Source organism: Electrophorus electricus, chromosome 1, assembly GCF_041902795.1.
Source record: "Electrophorus electricus isolate QZ-2024a chromosome 1, ASM4190279v1, whole genome shotgun sequence".
NCBI lineage: Eukaryota > Metazoa > Chordata > Actinopteri > Gymnotiformes > Gymnotidae > Electrophorus > Electrophorus electricus.
In genome coordinates, this window is record NC_137497.1 from 11,867,881 (window position 1) to 11,884,777 (window position 16,897).

General features: G+C 39.2%; 1 protein-coding gene across 5 annotated transcripts; it reads left to right on the plus strand.

Annotated features, from left to right (window-relative positions):
• The first annotated feature begins 372 nt into the window (after window positions 1–372).
• Window positions 373–16,656, plus strand: LOC145657073 (uncharacterized). Of its 5 annotated transcripts, none has more exons than XM_081711569.1 (7): window positions 373–496; window positions 10,014–10,123; window positions 10,238–10,384; window positions 12,190–12,342; window positions 15,368–15,422; window positions 15,884–16,088; window positions 16,304–16,656. In XM_081711569.1, the coding sequence occupies exons 1-7, from the start codon at window positions 467–469 to the stop codon at window positions 16,309–16,311; spliced, it is 708 nt and encodes a 235-aa protein (XP_081567695.1). In that variant the 5' UTR covers window positions 373–466; the 3' UTR covers window positions 16,312–16,656. The 5 variants fall into 5 exon arrangements, with proteins under 5 accessions (XP_081567695.1, XP_081567694.1, XP_081567699.1 ...); XM_081711573.1 differs by lacking the exon at window positions 373–496 and adding exons at window positions 6,123–6,780; window positions 8,752–8,824 and having other exon boundaries at window positions 15,884–16,656; XM_081711580.1 differs by lacking the exon at window positions 373–496 and adding exons at window positions 8,752–8,824; window positions 9,332–9,429 and having other exon boundaries at window positions 15,884–16,656.
• Window positions 16,657–16,897: the final 241 nt, after the last annotated feature.

A 16,897-nucleotide genomic window follows, 5' to 3' on the forward strand; every position in this document is an offset into this window, starting at 1 on the left:
TTGTCATATGCACAACATGCTATGGACGTCCACACACTTACATGCTTATTGTGAGGCTGATTATCTAAATTACAGTCATCTGTAAGTTAGATCTACAAAGTGGTTTGTTAAGTTCCGACGTGTTTCAACGTGCCGACATAGTGGAGATTTACTCTCAGCGCAACCGTAAAACAAGTCCGTGTAGGAGGGACTGTGAAGCCATTGGCTGTATAGACTGTATACAGTGATTGGCTGCAGCAAAATAACGGATGGCTAAATTTGGCTGCTGATTGGCTTAATAAAAATATTGTGTCATTGTCTTCAGTCGAAAATGATTGACATGTGCTCCGCCCTCCTCTTACCCACAGGTGTTCATGTAGTTCACCTTTCTCAAGAAAACGAAAGTATTTTCTGAACAGTCGCCGTTGTGGATGGTTGAGCGTTTAAAAATATTTCACGGTAAATTCATTCTATTTGTAAAAATGCGATGTCGGTGCAGTTTAAATCAACAAGTTTGGTAAGTACATAGTTCTGTGTTTAGGTTAATTCGTAGGTCAACCCAAAGGTGGATTAAATGTAAAGATTAAAGTCCTGGTGAAGTTACGCAACTAAAATGGCTAACGCCCAATACGATTGCATAGCTATATTTAAAATAATTTAAAGGGGCCAGATATATATTGTCAGTTATTGTAAAACTCGATTACAAGTCTTAGTTAGTCAGTGATATTTCCTAATGGTCCCATCTGAAACTAGTCAAAGTTGCTGCTGTAAAGTCAGTTTTTTACAGTTAGTTTTCTGTTCAGTTTCAGCTATTGTGTCCAAATCCTCAGTGGACAGGTCAGATTCCCTGTATAGTTCATTGGCTGCATTAGTAACTATAGTTTGGGATGGGACGGTCGACACTGGCGTTTCTACGCTTATTTCGAGTTTCTGAAGCGTAGCGTTTTGAAACACTGATCCGAAGTGTGGCTCAAAACGGCCATGTCACGTGACCTTGGCTAAACAAAGCTTGTGTTTCTACAGGTGTGATACAGAACCTGCCGCTCCTGTCTTTGACTGACAGTGTCTGAAACAAACCTGATCACACATCTGTCTCAGTCACAAACTCTATGAATGCTTACAAGTCAACAAAACACACCCCAACTTTGAGAGTTTTGTGAGAATAGAGAATTTGAGAGACTGAGAGATTCAGTGTTGTCTAGATAGAAGGTTATTGATGGGACATATTGACTGATAGGCTAGTGAGAGATATCCAGTGAGCAGTAGTTAGGATAGATATAGTGACATTAATATATAGAAAGTGTGTGTAGAGAGAGATTCTCTGGTTTACTGACAGGAGTGATGTGCTGTATATCCACACATTTATATAATGGTAAAAACACCTGTGCATGCCAGCAACATGTGTTCTATGTGAATTAATCTTTTCCAAGACTGAGGAGGTAATTTGGGAAGAGAAGAAGCCCCAAAACAGCATAACAACTAATATTTTATAATATAAATATAATAATAAATATATAATTTTGAGACATTGTTCCTTTATTTTACTATGAAACCTGTTCCATACAGACAATTCATTAAATCGTTCTGCACTTCATAGATTACAGAGCACATCTGAACCCACAGAACCCAACAGAGTTCATGCAAAGCCACAGAATTCTACAGAGTTAATGTAAACCCACAGAACCCATGTGGTTATTTATCCCAGTAAACATAGTGGCATTTTGTTAATAGATTATCTTTCTAAATGTCATGTCTTATACATGAAACTGAAATGCCAAGAATTTGAAATGCCTTACAGAACACAACAGAAACAGGTTGTTGTATGGTAATTTCTTTTAAATATTTATTGATCATATGTATCAATAACCTGGTATAACCCACCAGAATAATATCTAGGCAAAGTAGTTTAGACATTGTTGTTTCAGAGAATAGAATTATTAAGATGTTAGCAAAAGTGGTCACTGTGGAGATCATGTCAGAATGTTTCTGTTCAAAAGGCCCATAAGTGCTGGAAGAATTTTGCGTGAATATTATTTACTTTTGTTGTTCCTTATAATATACTTATCCAGTTAAACGTTATGTCATTGGTTAAAGATATTGGTTGATTATCCAGTTAAACTTTGTGTCATTGGCTGAAGATGTTGGTCGATTATCCAGTTAAACTCTGCATCATTGGCTAAAGATATTAGTGAATTATCCAGTTAAACTTTGTATAATTGGCTAAAGTTATTGTGGTGCTGAGTGTTTCCCACACAGTAAAACTCTGTTTGTGTTAAACCCAGAGACTCTGTGTTACTGATAAAATGTAAGTCAGGCATCTTCTTTTTATATTGATATTTTGTGATGAAAAAACAATGTTAGTTGGCAGTTATTAACAAGCAGGCACATTACTCCCTGTGCCTTTCCATATAGGTTTAGTTTCACTTTCATGTTTTAGTGTATTTCTCCTCTGGTAATGCTGTGTTTCATAACAGCTGTACTTCCTTTGTCTATTAGTCCTTGAGTTTGGGAGGTTGAATCAGTGATTTCAATGTTAGTCATGGCCACTGCATTTCTTTATCAAGTCATTGAGTCAGTTCCAGAGATTTGCCGCTAGATGGGGCCCAAGTATCAGTTATATTGATTGTAGTATAGACATTTAAATCGACTGTAAAAGCCTTTTTTGTGTATTGTGCATGTTATGATTTACAAACAACATTGATATTTAAAGTAATATCTGTATTTGTGTCTTAGACCAAAGGTTGATGACACATATTTGATCTCACAACATATAATATTAGGTAACCTATTCTCTACTTCACAGTTCTGTAACATCAAAGTTCATTCCTGTTATTACACCTTTGATCTCAGTATGGCTTTAAGTGGTCTGGCCAACACACCAGGTTGAACACAGTATAAAGCCAACCTGTGCCAGTCATCCCAGTTCCCTACAGTAGTCTTTACTACACTTTTGAAACATTGAAACTATTTTCAACACAACTGCTTCGAACATCTCAATATTTCACAAAGCCTCACTTTCCCTCCACCACCTGTAGTGTACTGTAAATGTGTCATGATTAGTCCCTCCCAGCTTCCCTGTTCCATGTTTTCCGTCTTGTGTATTTTAGTTCCATTCTGTAGTTTCGTTTTCTCTGCCCCTCGTTTGATTTTCCACACCTGTCCCTCGTTTAGTTCATGCATTTAAACCCTGTCTTGTTCCCTTGGTCTTGGTTATATATTGTTTATTTTAATGATTGTGTTTATTTGAATGCGTGTGTTAGGTTCATTGTGTTTGATTGGTTTAATGTCTGAATGTTTTTGAGAGCCCATCTCTGTATCCCTGTAAGTTTGTACTCCACGTGTCCTAGCCTTGATGTTTCTTAGCTCTGAGTTTCCCCTGTTTGCTTTTGTGTGTTTTGATTGATCATGTTGGTAATATGACCCTGGACTACCCTAACGACTATGATTTTGGATTTGCCCCTAATAAATCTTGCTCTTCTTCGCACGTGTCTGCCTCCTTACAACTCAATGTTACAAAATATAGTGAACAGCTGATGTACACTGATTAAGGACAAAGATACCACACCTATAGTGTACTGTAAATGTAATGATCTGATGTACACTGATTAAGGACAAAGATACCACACCTACAGTGTACTGTAAATGTAGTGAACAGCTGATGTACACTGATTAAGGGCAAAGATACCACACCTATAGTGTACTGTAAATGTAGTGAACTGATGTACACTGATTAAGGACAAAGATACCACACCTATAGTGTACTGTAAATGTAGTGAACTACTGATGTCCACTGATTAAGGACAAAGATACCACCACCTATAGTGTACTGTAAATGTAGTGAACAACTGAGGTATACTGATTAAGGACAACAGTACCACCACCTATAGTGTACTGTAAATGTAGTGAACTACTGATGTACACTGATTAAGGACAAAGCTACCAGCTAGAAGCTTGGCTCAAAACTTTGGCAAAGACCCAGCACTGAATGACTGCGTCACTGGGCTTATATAAGGTCTAGCCCAGCTGTTGGGTGTTAAACCTGATTAGTGGTGTACCTGACTCAAGACCTCCCTCTGGTGGCCGGAGGGGGCATCAGCCTGACACCAACCCTTACAAACACACACACACACACACACACACACACACACACACACACACACACACACACACACAGAGACACAGTCTGCAGGCACCCCCAAGTCAGATTTAAGACATTTCAAAACTTTTATTGCTACTTCCAGTGTCATTTAAAACCAAATTTGCAGTAAGGATATACAAAAATAAAGTTATTTTGAATAACTTTAACATGGTAATTGAGAAACATACTTTCAGACTAATGTTGAGGAGCTTTATCATTTTGAAGAGACATAAGAAAACCAAATAAACCAAGTGGTCAAGAAACTGACAGGAAAAAAATAAACTAGTTAAAGTAGGCACTTTCTACATAAATGATAGCAGGATGTTGTAAGCAATGAAGACAGAAGACAGAAGCTAAAACAAATGATCTATCTTTCTTTCTTCCAGTATTTTGCTAGTGAGAGCAGAGCTGTTACTTCCCTGTAATGTTCAGATGTAGCTAGCTAGATAAAGCTGGAGCTAACAAGCTGATTTCTGAGGGGATTTCAAACCATATTCACAAAATATGTAGAAAGTTACACAATTATAAATTGAGTGGAACATTTTGAGATGGACAGTGCTAAATTGAATCAGTCTGTCTAGAATTTCCTGTAGAGATCCAAGACAGCTTGCTATTCACTTGGACTTGAGTTTGGTAATGTTAGTTATCTAGCTAGATAGCTTCATAATTCCATTTGATGGTGTATATGCCAACCAGATTGAACAAGACCAAAAAATGTTATTTGATTAAAATTAAAAATCTACTCAGATTTCTCCTCATCTAGATGGACATAATCAGTTAAGTAATCTATCAAACTATCTAGCTAGAGTGCTGAAAGACTAAACTCTAATCTATAAGCATCATGTCAGCTGGGAGAAAATGTTGGCAAGGACAGTATATCCACATTTCTAACAGGGTAGAAATATTAAGTCATGGTAAAAAAAAATGTCTTAGCTACGTCAGTTGAGAGAGTGATTTCCTCCTCTGATAATATTAAAGCTTGACTAATGATTCCTGTTTCCTAGCTGTCTTTTCCAGGTGCAGTGAGGAAGTGAGAATGTTTTACTCCCTGACATATGATTAATTATTGAAACAAATTTAGACTACAAATCTCTTAACCAGTTATATCAAATTTCTTAACCAGTATATCAAATGTCACTTGTTGTCTTCACTAGAGAGTTTTCAGATTTACATTGGGTGACTGGGCAACTAAGAAATAGCCGTGTTAGTCATTGGAATTTATTTTACATATTTGAATGACAGTGAAGCATAAAATTTAAGACAATTGAAGACTTATCAGTTCATTAAATTTGTAAAATGTCATTTCAGATAAATTAAGACTTTTAAGTACCCACATGCACCCTGTCGTGAATACAGTTACGATCTAGTGTGAGTCTATACTATGAAGCGAACCGGGGCATAGCCCAAGCAGAAATGTTGCTCTATGAAATTTTTACCAAATGTTCATAAAATCAAACCCAGAATTAAGTAAAATCTTACTTTTAGGGGCTTTGCTATATTAGTACAATTCTACTAAACTGTATAAACTTATACAATATTACACAAGTATAATATGAGATTAAGTACATATGTGAGTACTTAAGCATTACACCTAAATAGCGAGCTAAAAATCCATGATGTCTACAGAAACAAGCACAGCCGGTCTATTTAGCAGCATTCAGATAAACTGCAGTACAGTACTGTGTATTTGTACTAAATACACAAAGCAAAAAAAAATTGTTTTAAAGTACTTGCCCATTTAAAGTGCAATGTCCGAAGTACCTAACCATGGTCACAACTAGTCATTCTAATAAACTTCTAGCTAGCTAGTTAGCTAATAACTGTATGAATTAATAAATTATAGAGTGAATAAACACATATGTGAATCCCAAAAATAAACAAACTTCAGCACTGGTGAATCAGCTGATTAAGATCGTTTTAGAACACTTAAAGCAGTGCTTTTTATGGCGTTTTAAACTGACATACAAACAGTGTTATTTTTCTCTACGCTGTAAAATATGCTGCAAAAACCGTAAACCATAAAAATAGAGAAAAACAACGCTGTACTTTGCGATCATAAAACGTCCAAAATGCCGCTTTTTTCGCCGTTTTACAAACAAAATGCGTTGTTTCAGGTGAAGTTTGACCACTTTGGCTTTCCATATTCTTAACACAATCGTAGATGGCTCACTTCATTAATCCAGTTTTCATATGATGAGGAACATGTTTGGTTCCTTCTTCTAATGGAAGAGCACTGCCAGTGATGCAGTTGTTATTTATTCTTACTGTTGTCTTGGATCTACAAACAAAGTGGTTTGTTAAGTTCCGAAGTGTTTCAACGTGCCGACATAGTGGAGATTTACTCTCAGCGCAGCCGCAAAACAAATCCGTGTAGGAGGGACTGTGAATCCATTGGCTGTATAGACTACTGTATGATTGGCTGCAGCAAAATGATGGACAGCTAACTTTGCCTGCTGATTAACTTAATAAGAATGACTGTTATAAGAACTCGGTTGTGTAATTGTCTTCAGTCGAAAATGATTGACATGTGCTCCGCCCTCCTCTTACCCACAGGTGTTCCTGTACTTTTCACCTTTCTCAAGAAAACGAAAGTATTTTCTGAGCAGTCGCCGTTGTTGAAGGTTGAGCGTATTGAATATACGAGCGTTTAAAAATATTTCACGGTAAGTTCATTCTATTTGTAAAAATGCGATGTCGGTGCAGTTTAAACAGCGTGTTTTGTAAGTACATAGTTCTGTTTAGGTTAATTCGTAGGTCAAGCCAAAGACGGATTAAATGTAAAGATTAAAGTCCTGGGGAAGTTATGCAACTAAAATGGCTAACGCCCAGTACGATTGCGTAGATATATTTAAAATAATTTAAAGGGGCCAGATATATATTGTCAGTTATTGTAAAACTCGATTTCAAGCTCTTAGTTAGTCAGTGATATTTCCAAATGGTCCCAGTTGAAAGTCTTCTGGCCTAAACTCAAAGTTGCTACTGTAACGTTTGTTTTTTACAGGTAGTTTTCTGTTCAGTTTCAGCCGTTTTGTAGTGTTGTCCAAATCCTCAGTGGACAGTTCAGATTCCCTGTATAGTTAATTATCTCTATTATTAACTATAGTTTGGGATGGCACGGTCGACACTGGCGTTTCTAAGCTTGTTTGGAGTTTCTGAAGCGCAGCGTTTTGAAACACTGATCTGAAGTGTGGCTCAAAACGGCCATGTCACGTGACCTTGGCTAAACGAAGCTTGTATTTCTACAGGTGTGATACAGAACCTGCCGCTCCTGTCTTTGACTGACAGTGTCTGAAACAAACCTGATCACACATCTGTCTCAGTCACAAACTCTATGAATGCTTATAAGTCAAGAAAACACACCCCAACTTTGAGGATTTTGTGAGAATAGAGAATTTGAGAGATGGAGAGATTCAGTGTTGTCTAGATAGAAGGTTATTGATGGGACATATTGACTGATAGGCTAATGAGAGACATCCAGTGAGCAGTAGGTAGGATAGATACAGTGACATTAATATATAGAAAGTGTGTGTAGAGAGAGATCCTCTGGTTTACTGACAGGAGTGATGTGCTGTATATCCACACATTTATATAATGGTAAAAATACCTGTGCATACCAGCAAAAAGTGTACTATGTGAATGAATCTTTTCCAAGACTGAGGAGGTAATTTGGGAAGAGAAGAAGCCACAAAACAGCATAACAACTAATATTTTATAATATAAATATAAATAATAATAAATATATAAATTGTTCCTTTATTTTACTTTATTGATCTTCATTATCCATAATCATAATTATCTACATTCACAACACTTCCTTCTGCTGTAGATAAAACCTGTTCCACGCAGACAATTCACTAAATAGGTCTGCACTTCATAGACTACAGAGTACATGTGCACCCACACAACCCTACAGAGTACATGGGAACCCACACAACCCTACAGAGTACATGGGAACCCAGACAACCCTACAGAGTTCATGTGAACCCACACAATGCTGCAGAGTACATGTGAACCCACACAACCCTACAGAGTACATGTGAACCCACACAAACCTATAGAGTACATGTGAACCCACACAACCCATGTGGTTATTTATCTCAGTAAACATACTGGTTGTTAATAGATTATCTTTCTAAATTTCATGTCTTACACATGAAACTGAAATACCTAGAATTTGAAATGCCTTACAGAACACAACTAAACACAGAAACATCTTTTGTTTCTTTGTTTGTTGTGTGGTGATTGGTCTGAAATATTTATTGATCTTATGTATTGATAACCTGGCATAACCCACCACAATAATATCCAGGCAAAGTAGTTTAGATTTTGTTGTTTCACAGAATAGAATTATCAGGAAAAGTGGTCACTGTGGAGATCATTGACAGATTGCTTCTGTTCTAAAGGCCCAGAAGTGTTGGAAGAATTATGAGTGAATATTATTGAATTACATTTTTTCCTTATAATACATTTATCCAGTTAAACTTTGTGTCGTTGGCTAAATATATCAATCGATTATCCAGATTAATGTTGTGTCATTAGCTAAAGATATTGGTCAAATATCCAGTTAAACTCTGTGTAATTGGCTAAATATATCGGTTGTATGGTTGCATGAGTTCAGATGTCATTTCTTGCAGGAAGCAGTGCTGAGTGTTTCCCACACAGTAAAACTCTGTGCTAAACTCAGAGACTCTGTGTTATTGATAAAATGTAAGTCAGGCATCTTCTTTTTATATTGGTGTTTTGTGATAAAAAAAAATGTTAGTTGATGTTTACAGTTACTAACAAGCAGGCATGCTACTCCATGTGCTCTCTGTATAGGTTTAGTTTCACTTTCATGTTTTAGCATATTTCTCCTCTGGTAATACTGTTTCATATCAGCTGGCAGATGTACTTCCTTTATGTATTAGGACAAAGATACCACCACCTATAGTGTACCATAAATGTAGTGAACAGCTGATGTAGACTGATTAAGGACAAATATATATAATATTAATTCATTAATACTAGTGGTGCCAATTAATTAAAAAATTAATCAAGTTAATCAATAAAAATAGATTATCATTATTAATCATGAAGTTTAACATTTTAATACAGTATTACAATGCTAGTATTTACTTGTATTTTGGGGGATAAAACAAATACATGTGTAGTGTTGGAATAAATGAATGCATGATAAACTGGTTTAAGGATTCCATTTGTTCTTTAACATCTCAGATTAATTGAATAACAAGGAAGCTGCCATTCAGCACAACGGCTGTTGTCTCCTCAGTCATCGTATTATCTGTGGTCACTCCTGTCAGTAATTCAGACTGGTAAAAATCCATGCGGGATAAATGGGAAGACGCTGGGGTCAAACTTGGAAATATGATTCATTTGTGTAAAAAAAAAAAAAAAAGCATGTTAATGTTTTTAAATTCATCATGAGTGTTAAGGCTGACAGCCCTAATAAATACATTTGAAAGCATTAAGATTCCAGTTTCCCACTGTGTGAAAACAGTACAGTAGAACTTCTCAGAAAACGCCTCCATCTTCCTCTGTGGCACTTTGAGGACCATTGGAATGTCTGATTGGGCATCATGGAGATTTTTGATTTAAAATGTTTGAAATATTGTGACATAAAACAGATGATGGCGCACAGCTTTATGGGTATAAAGTTAATTCTAAATTAATTAAGAATAACTGTTTTTGTGTATTCAGTGGAATATTTTAATGAATCCATAACAGTGTGTTCCGTATTCTGTCATCACTGTTTCAGTTCTCCACCCACCCTGTAATATCAGCGTTCACTTATGTTTCATGTTTGACATCATGCTTTTTATTTTTTAATATGTTAATGTGAGGTTTGTCAGGCATTGATTCAGTGTTGATTCACTCTGTGTGTGTGAACTGTTCACAGGGAGCAGAGAACAGCATCTCCAGTGTCCAGCTGTGTGTGTGTGTGAAGAGAAACAACTCCATGATGGAGCCTCATAACTCCAGCAGTGGAGGAGGAACCTCTGACCCACAGTGAGGAGCTTTCCGTCAACACTTAATCTGAGGAAACAGGAACAGGGAATATTCAGGATAAATGAGATGTAGTGAAGGATGTAATTACTCAACACTTTCTGCAATCTTCATCAGGGTAAAGACAGCAAAATCTAAAGCACCCAGCTGTGTGTCTATGAAGAGTGAATCATCTCCAGCACCCAGCTGTCCGTCTATGAAGAGTGATGGGTCCATGGATGAGCCTCTTGCATTCAACAGTGGACCTGTGACCTCAGTCCTATGGTGAGTGACACATTACACACTCAGATTCTTTCATAAGTGGGGTAGATGTGTTTCTCCCAGTGTATGAGGGAGTGAAGTTCCCCCCAATATTACAACACTAATACCCCAGTAAACAATATCACCATTCTACAGGTCAAACTAATAAGAGGGTTCACCACAGGTGTGTTTTAGTTTTAGGAAAAAGAGATTCAGCATCATCTACCCACACACATATTCTCCAACTTTCTCTTACTTGTAACCGATGGCTCGCAATGACAGCAACCTGCCACCAGAGGGAGGCCATGAGCTGGGAGTTAATCAGTGCTCATTAGTCTGATCTCCCACAGGTAGCCCCACCCCTATATAACTACTTCACTAAGGACTCTCTTTATGAAGCCTTGGCGTGTGGAATTTTATAATTGGTATTTTTTTAAGTGGAAATTTCCCAAGAAGTGTCTCTTGTCATCTTGCCTGTTCTGTGAGGGTCTTCCCTCATGTCTGTCATCTTGTTTCTTCTGGGGAGAGTCCCTCTCCATCAGTTGTTTATTAGGAGGAGAAATGTCCTGTAGCAGGAGGTGTCGCTGTGTGTTTGTTGTCTGTCTTAGTTGCTTGTCTTTTGTTCTGTTTTCATTTCCTGCTGTGTTTATGGAGAGAAATGGAGTGTCCTGAGTCTACCACACACACGTAGTGGTTAGAGCTGCATCACCACACTAGTGTGGATGCTGATTTGATCCTTGGACCAGACAAGTCACTTTGTTTTTCGTCAGAAGTGGCTGAGGGTTTTCTAACCCTTAAACCAATCCCATCTGGGGCTTTTCTTTATTAGCCAGCCAGGAACACACCACACACACACACACACGCACACACACACACACACACACACACACACACACACACTAATCCCTGTCAGTCATCCTCAGCCATTCCCCTGCTCTCCATCTCCCACTTATTAGTTAGAAGTTCTAGTTATTCTCCCCTTCATCTGTTGCCACTTCCTCTTCATATTTAAACCAAGTTCTACTAGCAGTGCTGTTCTAGTTTCTGGTAGCATTTGTGAGCTACTGCTGAACTCTTTTGTTTGTTTGTATTATCAAGAGTAAAAACACTCCAAACCTACACTCATGTCTCACTCCCTCCCTGCACCCGTCATAGTAACAGAGCCAGTGCACCTGCTGAAGGACAGGTGTGTGTGTGTGTGTGTGTGTATAGTATGTTTGTGTAGTTGCTGAGGGACAGGTGTGTGTGTTTGTGTGTGGTATGTTTGTGTACTTGCTGAAGGACAGGTGTGTGTGTTTGTGTAGTTGCTGAAGGACAGGTATTTGTGTGTGTGTTTGGTATGTTTGTGTAGTTGCTGAAGGACGTGTGAGTGGTATGTTTGTGTAGTTGCTGAGGGACAGGTGTGTGTGTTTGTGTGTGGTATGTTTGTGTACTTGCTGAAGGACAGGTGTGTGTGTTTGTGTAGTTGCTGAAGGACAGGTATTTGTGTGTGTGTTTGGTATGTTTGTGTAGTTGCTGAAGGACGTGTGAGTGGTATGTTTGTGTAGTTGCTGAAGGACAGGTGTGTGTGTTTGTGTAGTTGCTGAAGGACAGGTGTGTGTGTTTGTGTAGTTGCTGAAGGACGTGTGTGTGGGGGGGTATGTTTGTGTTGCTTAAGGACAGGTGTAATGTGTTTGTGTGTGTGTGTGTGTGTGTAGTTGCTGAAGGACAGCTGTTTCTAATCAAGTGTCCAGTGAGTGCAGGTACCAGGTGGAGTTGATTGGGTAAGAATGTTGTGGCTGTAATTTTGTTCTCTAATGTGATTTATTTTCACTATTCAACATCATCAGGAGGGGGAGTGAGAGAGCAGCAAATCCAGCACCCAGCTATGTGTCTATGAAGAGTGAATCATCTCCAGCACCCAGCTGTGTGTCTATGAAGAGTGACAGGTCCATGGATCATCCTCTTGAATTCAGCAGTGGACCTGTGACCTCAGTCCTATGGTGAGTGACACATTACACACTCAGATTCTTTCATAAGTGGGGTGGATGTGTTCCTCCCAGTGTGTGAGGGAGTGAAGTTCCCCCCAATATTACAATAATACCCCAGTAAACAATATCACCATTCTACAGGTCAAACTAATAAGAGGGGTTTACCACATGTGTGTTTTAGTTTTAGGAAAAAGAGATTCAGCATCATCTACCCACACACATATTCTCCAACTTTCTCTTACTTGTGACTGATGGCTTGCAATGCCAGCAAGCTGCCACCAGAGGGAGGCCATGAGCTGGGAGTTAATCAGTGCTCATTAGTCTGATCTCCCACAGGTGCCTGATCCCTATATAACTACTTCACTAAGGACTCTATGAAGCCTTGGCATGTGGGGTTTTATAATTGGTATTTTTTTAAGTGGAAATTTCCCAAGAAGTGTCTCTTGTCATCTTGCCTGTTCTGTGAGGGTCTTCCCTCATGTCTGTCATCTTGTTTCTTCTGGGGAGATTCCCTCTCCATCAGTTGTTCATTAGGAGGAGAAATGTCCTGTAGCAGGAGGTGTCCCTGTGTTTGTTGTCTGTCTTACTGTTGTGTGTCTTTTGTTCTGTTTTCATTTCCCTTCACTCCTTCTTCCCAGTAGTGTAGGGGGTAGAACAGTGTGGTCTTGCTCACCCACTCCTTCAGTTCAAATCCTCTCAGTTGTGTAGTTTCCTGTTCAGTTGTCCCTGTTCCACCTCATATGTGTTTGGGTCCATCTAGGAGGTCCTGCTTACCTGAACAGGTGGGACAGTCCAGTTCTGTGATACTGACACTATAATAAAGTAATAATGGTGGATCTGGTGATATTAGTTTTAGAAACTGTTACATGCAGGTAGATAAGACGTCAGGATACAATTACTGAGGACATTTATTAGACCGACTGGGATAATAAAGAACCACACAGGACACAGACAGACTGGGGTAATAAAGAACCACACAGGACACAGACAGACTGGGGTAATAAAGAACCACATGGGACGCAGACAGACCGGGGCAATAAAGAACCACACGGGACGCAGACAGACCGGGGCAAGAAAGAAACACACGGGACGCAGACAGACCGGGGCAATAAAGAACCACACGGGACGCAGACCGACCGGGGCAATAAAGAACCACACGGGACGCAGACCGACCGGGGCAATAAAGAACCACACGGGACGCAGACCGACCGGGGCAATAAAGAACCACGCGGGACGCAGACAGACTGGGGTAATAGAGACATTGCAGAAAGGGTAAGTTTAGCTAGTATCCCATATCAGTTAACTCCAGCCAGGCATGTAACTTTATTGTGGAGTCTGTGGTACTGGAGACCCCCAGCCATACCACACAATGTCAGAGGGATGAAACATTCCTTCACCTTTCTAACCACAAAGATGGTACAGCCTCACTGACACAATCTGCAAGAATCATTTCCCATCTCCTACTGCTCAAAACCATCACAAAAGAAGAAGTCAAAAAATGTTTTTAAGGAATGATTTGATCTTTAGAAACCCTAACATCTGTGTCATATATGTGGGCAGTTTTTGGCTTTAAAAGAAAAATAAATCGTAACTACCAAACTGAAAGATTATTGGACACAGTATGGAACAAATCACAAAAATGAAAAGATGAGAGATGATGAAAAGATGAGTTAAATTGGCTTAGAGAAGTTAAAGCTTTACTTGTTAATAAGGAATGTTGTTAGTGGTTCATGGTCTGAGCAGTGTGCAGTGGTGTGACTGACACCCCTCACTTCCTGACTCTCTCTGGATCTGATCTGATGTCTGATTGATGTGTGACTGGTTCCCAGTACAGTGACACAGAGATTCTGCACCAGGGCAATGTGGAAATAAACGAAACGTGTTTAATACTGTAAACAGGTTTCATGATGTGTATCATATGAACACATAACATTTAAAGTATTCATAAATGATCTGCAGCTGATCTCAGACCTGTGTTGGTTTTGTAGCACCACAGCAGGGTCAGTAAGATGAGGAACAGGACCAAACTCAGTCCCACAACCAAACCAACCAGGCCAAGAGAGGAGGAATCACCAGCTGAACTCATGGGAACTGAACAAAGCACATGAATCACAAAATGATTCGTTACATGTTTGATCTGTTCCCTCTTTTAAAATGGTTGTTAAGAAACATTTCAATTCACTGTTTTCTGACCTCTGAGACCCAGCTGTGTGATGATTTTCCTCTCTCTGGGTGTTTACAGTAGTAGACACCCTCATCTGACTTTGAGACAGTACGGATGGTCATTTCTCCTGCAGTCTGGGTCTGGATGAGTGATCCATCTTTATATAAATCAGATCTGAGGTGTGATGTGATAGTGGGGTGAAGTAAACAGTGTAGAGTCAGAGGATCTCCCTCAGTCACAGGATGGACAAACTCTCCAGAATCACACCACCATCTACACGAGAGAAAACACTTTACTCATCTATTACAGAGAGAAGGATTCCAGCATGAACACTGAGTATTACATAACAGGTTTGGGACACAGAATATAAATACAATACACCCAATCTTTGGAAAGTAGAATAATGTCACACACACACACAACTGTTAGACAGCTTTCTTTATTAACCCTCACCCTGGTTCTTGGTCAGTATCTGATAGTGTCCACAGCCTGTCAGGCTTCACCCCTGATTATCCTGCCTGCTGCCCCACAGCCGCTCTGTTACACCTCTCTCTCTCTCTCTCTCTCTCTCTCTCTGTTCTGTTGCCCTCTGTGTGGATGGGGTGCATATAATTGTTTATGTTCCAGTGTTCATTTTCTTTTGTTCATTTCCCAGTATCTGGTGAAGCACCATTCACATAAACATTATTCTTCATCACCAGAGTGAGGGCCAGGGGAAGCTTCTCTGGTTATTCTGCTCTACTGTCAGTACAGTGTTTGGGTTGAAGCCATGTATCACATCATCATCAGCATCATGTACACAACCATGAATTTAACTTGGATGTTTATAAACTGTAGATTATCCATTAAAGTCTTTGTTTTGTTTGTCCACAGTGACCAGAAGAAGCCTGTAAACATTTCTAAAGAAAAGCTGGAGTCATTGTTCAAGGTGTGTGTGTGTGTGTGTGTGTGTGTGTATGTGTGTGTGCATGTGTGTGAGTGTGCGTGTGTGTGTGTGTGCGTGTGTGTGTGTGTGTGTGTGAGTGTGTGTGTGTGTGAGTGTGTGTGTGGGGGGGGGAAGGGTCTTTATCATTAGAGTGTGTTTAGATCACAGATCATGATGAGACTCTGTGGTTTACTGGTTCATGCTTTACTTTAATGGCTTTTTGTAATTTAACTGATAATGAATGAAACTCTAACTTCACAAACTATTATAACTTTATAAAATTAACTAATATTTAAACTTTAAGATACAGCTCAGTTAATGTGATGCTTATGTTCTTTTATAAACCATAATGTGCACATGACCACCCAATCCCACTCAGTTCAGTCCTCTCTCATGTTTAATGGATTATTATGTGTTAAAATCATCTGTATATGACACTAGTTTTACTGATACTGTTTATTCAGGAGCTGGAGGACAAAATCATCTCTCTGGTGAAGAATGAGCTGAAGAGCTTTAAGAATCTACTGAGCTCAGATTACCCAGCATGCACTGAGAGACAGGTGGAGGATGAGGAGGATCAGAGCAGTGTCAGAGAGGGGGCGCTGGAGATCACACTGCACTTCCTGAGGAAGATGAACCAGAAAGACCTCGCTAACACACTACTGACCAGTAAGAGTTCTGGGTCATGACATTATTACATTTAGCAGGTGCTTTTAATGAAGGAAAATAAATACAATTGTGAGTACAATTCAAGCAATTGAGGGTTAATGGTCTTGCTCATGTGCCCAAGAGTGGCAAGTTTGTAGTGGTGGGGCTTGAATTGACAACCTTCTGATTGTTGGTACAGTACATTAACTGCTGGACTATGTGTCATGTGTTTGCAGAATGCTGACGTTTTGAGGATACAATGTTATTCTTTAGGGCTGAGATTTAATTTGACCAATGAGATTTGACCACAAATCACTGGCAGATGTTAATTTTTTTTTTCTATGTCCACATACACCCCCCCCCCAAGTATCCAAGTATATGTTCATGAATGAATCATGTGAGAGTTTGGATACAATTGCAATCAAGTTTACTCACAAGTGGAATAGTTCAAGTGGTCAGACACTATTTAATGTTAAAAGGATCACTTAAAATAAAGTGTCACTTTATTCTTTGTAACTGAGATTAGAACACAGGTCCTATCTCACAGATCACATTAGAACACAGGTCCTATCTCACAGATCACATTAGAACACAGGTCCTACCTCACAGATCACATTAGAACACAGGTCCTACCTCACAGATCACATTAGAACACAGGTCCTACCTCACAGATCACATTAGAACACAGGTCCTATCTCACAGATCACATTAGAACACAGGTCCTATCTCACAGATCACATTAGAACACAGGTCCTATCTCACAGATCACAGATTGTCCCCCCCCCCCCCCCCCTTGTCCAGTCTGGGTTGTAGATCTCCTCAGTCAGGTG

Coding starts and splice junctions, on each gene's coding strand:
- LOC145657073 (XM_081711568.1), top strand. CDS start 467: ATGTCGGTGCAGTTTAAATCAACAAGTTTG. Junction 10,124..10,237: donor GGAGGAACCTCTGACCCACA/GTGAGGAGCTTT, acceptor AATCTTCATCAG/GGTAAAGACAGCAAAATCTA. Junction 15,423..15,883: donor AGCTGGAGTCATTGTTCAAG/GTGTGTGTGTGT, acceptor CTGTTTATTCAG/GAGCTGGAGGACAAAATCAT.